General features: G+C 37.9%; 1 protein-coding gene across 1 annotated transcript; it reads right to left on the bottom strand.

Annotated features, from left to right (window-relative positions):
* Positions 1-3,914: 3,914 nt before the first annotated feature.
* On the bottom strand, positions 3,915-9,049 carry LOC118793537 (leucine rich adaptor protein 1-like). The gene is made up of 2 exons (XM_036551757.1): positions 8,419-9,049; positions 3,915-4,839 (listed from the first exon to the last, which is right to left on the bottom strand). The coding sequence occupies exons 1-2, from the start codon at positions 8,632-8,634 to the stop codon at positions 4,456-4,458; spliced, it is 600 nt and encodes a 199-aa protein (XP_036407650.1). The 5' UTR covers positions 8,635-9,049; the 3' UTR covers positions 3,915-4,455.
* Between the last annotated feature and the right edge of the window lie 1,679 nt (positions 9,050-10,728).

Below are 10,728 nucleotides of genomic sequence, written 5' to 3'. Positions count from 1 at the left end.
TTAATATTTTTGGGAGCCCAAGTATTTTCCAGTAGCAAACAAGCGTGCCAGGGAAAAAATATTAGACACTACAGTGGAACACTATGACTGCAATGAAATAAGTCCTTTTTCTTATGGAAATGAGACACTGCATATTAGGAGATGCCATATTATATTACACAGATTTTGCAATCCCTGCAATAACACTTTCATAAGTCATGGCATGGGGGAAAGGATAGCTGATATAGCGTTTCCTATGTAGACGGAGGGAGCTAAGCATTTTTCCAAAAAGAAAATCTAAAAAAAAAAATCACATCTGATGATTGTATGACCACAAATTTTGGTAAACTCATTTGCACTTTTTTTCCCCTAATACCTATTACTATAAAAAATGCATATCTTGCAGTAAGGATGTTTTAAAGGAAATATAATACATTCCTTTCTAAATACTGAGGAGTCAAACATGATTTTTTTTTTTTTGAACACCCACTGCACCCAGGATTTTCTGTAGGTTTGCCTAAGTAACTCATCTGAGGCCTCCCTTCTGAACGGGCCCTGTTCCACACATTCCTTCTTGCTCCAATAGCCCACATCCTGTCTCCCATGTGCCCACTCTCTGTTGCATAGTGACAGTCATCTCACAATACCTGGTATTGGTTTCACAGCCTATGGCACTGACCCAGTAATGTGTGTAATTTGTTAGAGGATCTCTGTGAGGTTTCTCTTTTTTTAAATCATAGGGCAGTGAAATTATTTGCCCAGGGGAAATAATTAGGGCATTAGTGGATGAATAAATCATTGTTTTCCGCTTGTGATCTCCTGAAATAAGCTAGGTGATGTGGGCTCGTCTGTCCTTTCCCATGCTAAACCCGACTGGCTTGAACCTCTGCTGCCAGCCATCAGACTGCAGTAATGGAGGTTGTTTACAATCCACTGAGCAGGAACAAATTCCCCAGAGATTAATATACCCCCAAGGGCAACTGCTGGACAAGCAGGGTGAGAACATATGTTTTTACCTGACAGGATGATTTGCTTAAGATAGGATATATACAGGACCTGCACAATATCTTGTGGCCTGAGCAATCCATCACATAATGGGCTCATATTTTCTCAAAAAAGGCAATCACTCAAGTTAAAAAATATCAAGGGTAATTGAAATAATGCACATTTTATGTTAATATGTATAATTGCATCTGATAGGTCATGCACTGGCAGCAAGGCAGATATTTTGCTTCACTGACAATGATAACAACTGTGACCAAGGTTTTTCTGAATTGAACAAGTGAGAGGTGTGGTTTTGGCTTTTATTGTGGGTTGCTTAATATAAAAAAATACTGCACATAGGGAAAAAAAAAAACTTCTATGTGGCACTCTATGGTTTTAATCTGGCCTCAGAAAGCAATATGTTTGCTTGTTACATGTACTGTGCTTTCTGGGAGTTCTTAAATCCTCAGACTGATAAACCAGTTTGTAAATCCCCTAACTTCATCTGAAAGAGCAATCCTACAGGAAAATGCTTTTTTCTCTCAGATAATAAGTTCTCAAATGCCAAAATGCTTTAAATAAGCATGGATTGAATAATTTCACAAGTACTGAGTGACTAATGAGAAAATAGTCTGCTCTAATTAAAACAGTCTACATTTATGAACATGACACACAGAGGGACAGTTTCAGCTTGCTGCAGTTCTCCCTTTTGTTTGGTTTGGCGGGTACAGACACTGAAGCACGCCAACAGCCAGGAGGAGAGAGATAAGGCCACATGCACAGAATATCTTGGAATCCACAAAAAATGTGTTCAAACACCATAAATACCTTGTCTATTACTGGTCTGTAGTCCAGCTCTCTGTTACTGGATAAACAAATACCTATGAACTCTAATTGTCATTTGAAAAAGACTTTCCTTTCACATTAACATTCCAGTTCAGTCTGGTAAGTTGATAAACCTTTACAAGTCCAGCTATTGCAAGGAAAATGAAAATTACCCATTCAGTGATGAAAACAGTACATGGGTATTTCCCATTCTGGTCACAGTTCTGAAACCTTGATAGTCTCTGTAAAATCTGTGGTTCCCATAAAGACACTTTAATAGAGTAATATGCCTGTTTTGAAGCCAAATGGAAAAAATACATTCCTTTAACCTAAACCAACTTATCCTGCCTGTGCTAGTGATTTTTGATATCTGTGAAAAAAAAGGAAAAAAAATATTTTTTGCTAGTTAGCATGATTCTATCTGGTACACAGGAAAACATGCTACAAAGCAAATATGGCCATCTTGAAAACAATTCATGCAAGGAAATCCAGAAGCAGTTATGGACTGAGTTCTGAGTCAGAATGAAATAAAAAGCCTTTAGCATGAAGATGATGGCATCAGTGTCTGGGAACTCTGGGAGGAATGCCACTGCTACTCAGCATTAATATGGTGGAATAGGAGAGGGTCTCTGGGGCTTCCCACAAGGACATATTCTCTGTGCATTTGGACTGTTAATTCAACTTATTCTCTGTGTATTTGGACTGTTAATTAATGTGTTGATGCAATTAAAGGACACTGGGAATCTTCTCCCTCTCTCAAACTGGATTTGTATTTTGCCAACAAAATACAAATCCAGTTTTTAATTGTCAACAAATGCACTTCTAATCTGTACCTGCATGGCATCCTCCTCTACTTTGCAAGAAATTTTACTTTACATACAAATGATACAGGCCAATACAGGTGTTTTTATGAATACGGACCATTTGAAGATTTGAAATGAAAATTTATGAGGTTCAATGCAGTTTTTGAGAGTCTGTAACTTTGCCAGTTACAAACCTTTTTTCTAAGGTATGTGAGTATGGTGAGAACTTCATCCATTTGGAGACAAGTAATTGAATGGTATTTTAAACTGAAAAAGCACAAAAAATCAAATGAGTGAACGTTAACTACTCAGACAGAGATCTACTTTAAATCACCCCTTACAGTAGTTAATATGAGAATACTTTGAGAGCCTCTTTCAAAATAATGAAGTACTGTCTGCTGTTTAAACAGTGAATCCAAAAAGCACTGTAATGTAAATTTCAGTGAATTTTACAGTCTACAGGAATGGAGGTATAAAAATTGACTCAGTTCTTTCAAAATGTACTAAGGATTGTTTGCCTTTGTTTTTCCGTGTTGCTATAGTTACCCGTTTTATGAATGGCTTGGTAAAACTTGTTCTCTTAGCAGGGCAAGAGTGAATGTAATATTTACATAAACACGGGAGGGCAAAACCTGATTATTTGGTTTGCATTATGTTAGAGAGCCTTTAACTTGTCATAAATATTAGGCCTGCACATGAAAAAATAAAGTGGACACCAACATATAGTTCAAATGCCACACAATATATTATTTATTGTTTCAACAGAATAATGTCTCTTCTGGCCACAAAAATGTCCAGGATAAAATCATCAAAACAATAAATTAATGACAAGTAATTAAAAAGAGTTAGAATTACAACATTAACACTCAAACAAGTAAAACTATTCAATGGGAAACAGGATTTACTGTTGTTAAATTCAACATCACTGGCTCAACAGCACCAATACTCTTGCTCTCCAAACAACTTGATTTTTTTAGTGGTGATTAGAGGAAATGGCCCTTGAAATGACAATAACCCAAATTCTCTGACTAAGAGTTGACTAAACAGATCCTCCAAAGTAACAAACAGTACACAGTTTCACCACCATACGATGAAAAAGACAGAGAAGAAGCTGCAACCTCAGAACAGTGCCCATTCAATTTGTTTCTTTCTCCAAATACAATTTATCGGGAAGAAAAAACAAGTGTTACAAAATATGTCAAAATTTGTTTATATTGACATAATACCAAATATTCAAGTTTTCTAAATGTCTCAAAAGGACTTTGTAGAAGCAAGTATTCCTTCAAAATGAAAAAAATGGTACAGAGTCTACATAGATGGGTGCTAGGAAATGTTTTCCATTTCAATCCATGCTGCATCTCCTATATAAGTGCTCTAGAGCAGGTCTCAAAAATCCACAGAGCAGCAGGAAATTGCTAATACCACAAAGACTGGTAATACCAAAATAATCCCATAATCCCTTATTACTAAATTACTTGGTTCAGAGAGTTAATTAAGAAACTGGGTGTAACAGCACCGTGTACTCTTACTCACTGAAGACACTGAGGTATCAGAGCTGAGTAAGAGGCATGCACAGAAGGCAATTCTCAAGCAAATTCCAGTCATCCTCTTATTTAAGGTCAAGCTTGCGTATACTGTATGTCAACCATTGCGATGCACAGGAGAACTTTTGTACTCAAACCCTGCACAATCATTGAATTCCCAATTGAAATAGATGTTAGCATGTCACGAGGCAAGAGGTTACCTATGACCTGTGAAATCCAAGAATGTGACTTCATTTCCATGCTCTAGGCAGCAGCAAGAGACAACACTAACCACCAAAAAAAAAAAAAAAGCATCTTAGACCATCAATAAAAGAACCGTGTTATCCAAAGCAGTAGTATTCATCCAAGTCTACTTTGAGGTCTTTGTGCAAAGGGGACTTTTCCAACTTGTCCTCGAACACGGGTCCATCAGAGAAGTGGTCCATGTCAGTTGGGGAAGTGTGACCCGAGAGGTCCTCGGCCAGGGTGTCCAGGTAGCTGCCGATGGAGATTCCGTCCAGGTCGCTGCCATCCTGCAGACTGTTGCAGCTGCCCCTCAGGGAGTTCTCCTGGCTCTCTGATAGACTGTAGAGGCTGCCGGTCAGGCTGCTGTCTCTGCTTGCCAGAGCTCCCTTCTCCTCCATCACCCATTTTATGGACTCAATGCCATCATTGATGGATAGCAACTGATGCATCAGCTTGATGTCAATTGCACGGAGGTGAGCCTGAATTTCAAAGAAAAAAAAAAGTCAGTTACACAATACCACAGTAATAACAAGAGACTTTCACATTCTGTTTTCAAAGTAATCTCAGAGCCTAATTTCCATTTTTCTTTCTCTGTATTTAAATAAAGAAAAAAAGAAAAAAAATACTAATTTATGAGCTCTGATAAATTAAATCTGTGAACAATGATTCAGACATTGTTCAATATAATTCATCCTACCTTTAAAGGAGTCATTTAAAACAATACAGTACACTAAAACACTGAAAATCCTATGCTGCCATCACAATAACACAAACGGATAAAAATATTAAACCATTAATTATATTCACTACAGAATGAAAGAGATGCTTCTTCTTTTGCTAACAATACACGGTCTTTCCTGGTAAGAGCCCCCGAATTTGACACTGACATCTGGTGAGAAACTGGAATTGGATCTCACAGAATTTTGGACCTCAAACCAAAGGAACATTCACTCAAAGGGAAGCTTTCACAGGCAACTGTCATGTGAACATATTTTTATTTCTCTATTTCCATTTGTATGCATTGACATTTTGCACTTTGGCTGTATATAATATTACTCTGACTGCATTCTTTATGCTGAAATAAACTGTATGTTTGGACTGTACTCTTTCATCTTGCTTATGTTCGTACTTGTAGGTTGTCATTATAAAAAAAAAAGAGAAGAGGTGGAGGCCAGATCTCAACTCCAATGCCCTTATTCACATCAAAGCAAAGATGACCGCACAGACTCTGAGCTCATGAACAAGCTGTGTGTCTGTGACTACAAGTGGTTATTTATGTCTGCAGAAATGTTGTCTCAATGCATCGCTCAGATGGGCTTGAACACTGTCCATCACTACCTAAGCTAAATCTGAATATTGTAATTTTTTTTAGTAAGACGTACAAGTTCTGACATGTATAACGTGTCCTTTTCCAGTTAGTTCTCAATTGTCTATTTGAAAATTACTGCAATTTTGAATAATATGGACTACAGATATACAGTCTTGGCAGAAATAAATCCTCTAAACATGTCATTCAACTTGCAGAAAATAGAATATAATGGATGGTGGCAGAGCTCTACCAATAATCAAAAGGTATCATTCTACATGGTAGGTGACAGGTTCAATGCAATGAAACAGATATCTGTCTTGATAACTTGCCCTACAGTTTAGCTCAGGAGTTCGTCAGTTAATTGTATCATGAATATAACCTCCCTTTATGTCACTAAAAGTTAAACCCCTACACTGTATATGGATTCATACCAATCTTACCAAAAATGGTCTTCACAGCTTGTCACAACACCAACCTGACAGCTTGTGCTATACATACATATTCTATTATGAATAGCATGCAAACCAAATCTTTCAACAGGGTGTCTATATTCATTTGTACAATAATTTATCAAACCGTTCCTTTCACCCCAAACACCACTTTTCCCCCTTCCCCCAGGGTCCAATAACCAAAGCTGCAAGCATGGTGCCCATAATGGTTACAGTAACTACATGAGCAAATTGCCGCAAATCAGTAACGCTCATGTTAATTAGCTAAACATGCACTGCTAATTTTCTTAAATTTGAAATCCAAATTACGATGCAAACAGTGCAGAATGGGACCCGTGGCTTGCATTCAAGCAGCTCACTCTTAGTCTTCTTTACTTTGTCTTTACTTTGTCTCAGTTCTCAGTGATTAAATGACAAGACTGGACCACATAAGCAATCAGCACATGCACACAGCCAATGCACAAGTGGTAGTATAAATTTGCCAAACATGTTACAGTTACAGGTGATGTCTTTCAAAATGTAGTTTTTTAAAAACTTTTCTATTCATAAATATCCTGGGAAATAGGTGCGAAACTGGTGGAAACAAAAGGCCATCTGTTTCAGCTACCATTTACATCACAGTGATGGAAGATTTGGTGGAAGAAACAACGTTTTGGTTTCAAATGTGGAAGGGATGTTGAAATGTCATTTTCTGAAATAAAAAGCTGCTGCCTGAAACATAATGCATACACAGCCCAACAATATGACCCCTGGATTTCCTCAGGAGGGTGAAGAGAAACAGCCTGATTGGATTAAAGGCTAAATTGTGAGCGTTTGTTTTAGAGCAGTCTGACAGGTTATTATATCCGCAATAAGCCATTAGTCTGACAAGACTTTAGAACTAATAAAGTACCTACTGGGTCATAATATGTTGTTTTCAGAACAAACAAAACCATTTCAATGGAACTGAAGCCAAAACCAATACTATCTATAGGCCAGGGCAAAATGAATAAGAATAAGAAATAAGAATATGAATAAGAAATGAATGTTCATTATATAGACTGAAGGTGGGTGATTTCCAGTAGTCTCATATGAAAATCAGGCTTTAGTCACGCAGAATTTAATTTCATCTAAATTGTTCCATTTGATTAGTATAACAGCTTTGTTACTCATAAATGAGGACATATGGAGATTGCTCCACTCGAGCTGTTGGAAGAACAGTCAACCAGCCATTTCTGCCCAGAGATGTAAAGCATCTTCATCAGTTCTCGGCACGATAACAAAATCTATCCTACTATTAAGTCACACCCCACTCCCGCCTCCAACCTCTGGTTGTTGTGTTATGGCAGACATGTATCCATTTTAGCAGTAGCCTCTGCTCCATTGGTGGTCAGGCAACAGTCCACACAATGAGACTGGCCTGGACCATCTGTCCATGGATCCTCAGCATGCAAGAAGCCTTAAAGAAGGTCTATACAACTACTCTACCCACAGAAAAGATGGAAATGTGCCTCATCCAAATGGATGTATAGGATAAGACAGTAATTTGCAGGATTACTGGACCCTCAGAAGCAAAGGAAGAACACAATGAATTTACAAGCTTTGTCATGATTAAGTCAAGCCCTGACAACAAAAGACCTCTCAGACAATTAAGTCTTATTCTAAGTACTACAACAAAATCCTAAATGCATCACAGTTGTGCCTTCAGATGATCTACTGTGTAATCAGATGACATTCTAGTAAGCACCTGAATAAGACCACGCTAAGTTTAGGCAGACCTTCAATTTGCAGACGCATACTATGCATCAACTTATCAACCTTTCTGGACTAGCAAAAATACATACCTTCTGCTAGCAACCACAATCATTAGTTACTGCGGGGCCTCACTTTTTATCAAATTTCACAAACACTGGCCACACAAATTTCCTGTCTCGCCCTAATTGTTAATTACACACGTCAGTTGAAAATGTGCAATGTTCTATTTCCATTATCCGTCTATTTATCGACTTGGCGAGTTAGCCTAGTGAATGAGAGAACACTGATCTATGACTCCATGTAACTTACAATACATATTGTCAGAACGGTTCCTACATTTGTGGAGGAGCTATAACTGAAGTCTCAGCATTATTACTCGGCATACAGAGTACTGGACGGCTAACGTTATACTACACAGTCAGGAAAACGGAATACAATAGCAGATGACAGTTGTAAAGAATGCTACTCTCCAAGGTGCAAAAACATTTCTCTATTATTTACGACATATGCGAGAAGTTAGACGGGATTACACAATTTGAAAGTTGACGCGAACAATTGCCACTTACCATTTCTTGTTTTAAAAACCTCATCTTGTTTTCCAAGCGCTTTAAATCACCCGTATTTGCTTTGGTAACAGAAACAATCGGTGACGCCGGCTCCTTCTCATCTTTTGTTTCGTGAAGACCCCCTTCTGTGAGTGATCGGATAAGACCTTCAGGAACTTTGCGACCCAGCTTTGACTCGATATCCTTAAAATCCGGCAAGACGTTATCCACTTCCATTGTGTGGCTAAACTAACGTTACAGCTAAGTTTTCCACAGATTCTGTAAAAAAAAAGTTTGCTCTATTACCCTAACCAAAGTTTAATCAGCTAGCCAGCCAGCTTGCTATGCACAGGTCATTCGTTATACAATGACCACATGGATATACAAAAAAATAGTTTAATTGGCTAGTCTGCCCAGCTGGCTAGCTACCGTACATATCGACATAATATCAGAACATAGCTGAGTAGTAGTAGTCAGCGCGCTAGTAGCTGTACTGTCGACACATTAGAGGACCAGTTATTCCAGCGATCGGTTCGAGAGTGCGGAGTGCGGTGCGGAGTATCCCCAGGCAAGACACACGTGAATAGGGCTCACTGAGTCTGTCCGCGGTCGCCTCTCTATCCACCATGCAATTTTAGTGTTCAGCAGAGGTTAACAGCATGCCTCTGCAGCGCAAACTTCCTCATTGAAACTTTACACCGTTCAAACAGGTGGCCCTCAGTAGGCCCGCCCATTTACCGTAAATTAACTATTAGCATGTCCAGCAGAAATTAAATTACAAAATTGTTGGCAAGTATTAAAGTGTCATATTTACACAACAACAAACATTACCACAGTTTGCTGCTTACAGTTTATATCTGAGCAAGCTGTACAGCTTGGGTAGCTTTACAGAATAATTAATACACAAATAATTGCCCAGTATATCAGCCGGATATAACTCAGTGTATTAAGGTCAGATGCTGTTGAGGAAAATGATTTCTGTCAGGTGTTGCTGTCAGCAATGTAGACGCAACAGCAAAATGAATAGAAAGTCTGTACATTTCCAGGCTTGAGTAAGATGAATCGAACCATTACTACATATTTTTGTTAATATTAAGGTTTATAAATGTGTGCTAGATCAAAGGAACATACGTTTTGACTAAAGGTGTTGGACCAAGAGCATGATGAATGGAATGACATTTTTGTGTAAAAATAGTGTAAAAAAGTGTAAAAATAACCTCGATATTTAGAGGGACCTCAAAACTGAATTTGAAAATGGACAGAAAGAAGGAAAACTCAAAGCAGGTGATGCTATATTCTAATAAACCTATGCAATTGTAACATTTGTATTGTAAATCTTGGCACCAAGGTATTCCAAACACTGTGTCCAAAGACAAATCAGTAGTTTGCATACTGTCTACATCGCTCAGTCTAGTATGACAAACTACTACTTCAATCCTGGATGGGAGTGGTCAAGTGGGAAACTGTTGAATAACATTTGCATAATACTTTTCATACCAGACTCATCCATGTGTTCTCTACACACGGGCCATATTTCACTGTTTTTAAACATTACTATTTCAAATTTTAAACATAAGTAAAGTTGTGTGGTACTTTATTTCAATTTCTAACTTAATCACTGTGCAGGGACTTCACATGTAGCTATAGTGTTAAGGTAAATACTGAGTTGACTTTATATACCCACATATAACCACATAATATCATTCGACCACCCTAGTATTACTGTACTTCTCAGATGATTACTATTAATCTGGCATTCCCTTATTGTCATAAATGTACTTTGATCACTCTGTGGATCCCTGATTGACAAGCCCTGTACTAGGGAAACACTGATAAGGAATGCTGTAACAAACTTCCAATTTCAAGCCTTGGTTTGCAGACTGGCAGAATCTCAGGTCAGGTTTTTCCAGTGCTTTTGTCTTGCAAAGTTTGCAATAACTATGCAGAGTGAATTGCTCCATCTCTGGTTTTTGTCTAGCAACCTCATCTGCATGTTTTATTTTTAAATATTTTCGAATTATTGCTATTTCTCATGCGCACATAAAACTAAACTCAATCCAAGCCACAGATGTTCCATTTTGCTTAAATTGCTGATATGCTCACCACAGGCGATTCAATGGACATAAGTTGGAGGACATTGGTGGATACAGAAAGCATGTGATCCTGATTAGTGTCCTCTGCTTCTTTTCCACATTGACAAATTCAGTAAGTACTAGAGTAAGTACTCCTACTCTCACACCCCCTAGTGGACAATTTATAGAAGCACAAAAGATACAATGTATAGTTGAAAAAATAAACAAAAAACTAAAATGTTTTAATATAACTATTAAA

The sequence above is a fragment of the Megalops cyprinoides genome, chromosome 18, assembly GCF_013368585.1.
Source record: "Megalops cyprinoides isolate fMegCyp1 chromosome 18, fMegCyp1.pri, whole genome shotgun sequence".
In the NCBI taxonomy this organism is placed as follows: Eukaryota; Metazoa; Chordata; class Actinopteri; order Elopiformes; family Megalopidae; genus Megalops; species Megalops cyprinoides.
The sequence above is the reverse complement of the archived record's forward strand: the minus strand, read 5'-3'. Positions and strand labels throughout refer to the sequence as shown.

Bases quoted from the DNA above. Each gene is read 5' to 3' on its own strand.
- LOC118793537 (XM_036551757.1), bottom strand. From the start codon at position 8,634: ATGGAAGTGGATAACGTCTTGCCGGATTTTAAGGATATCGAGTCAAAG. The intron at 4,840-8,418 runs GTAAGTGGCAAT...TTTGAAATTCAG, and splicing joins GGTTTTTAAAACAAGAAATG to GCTCACCTCCGTGCAATTGA.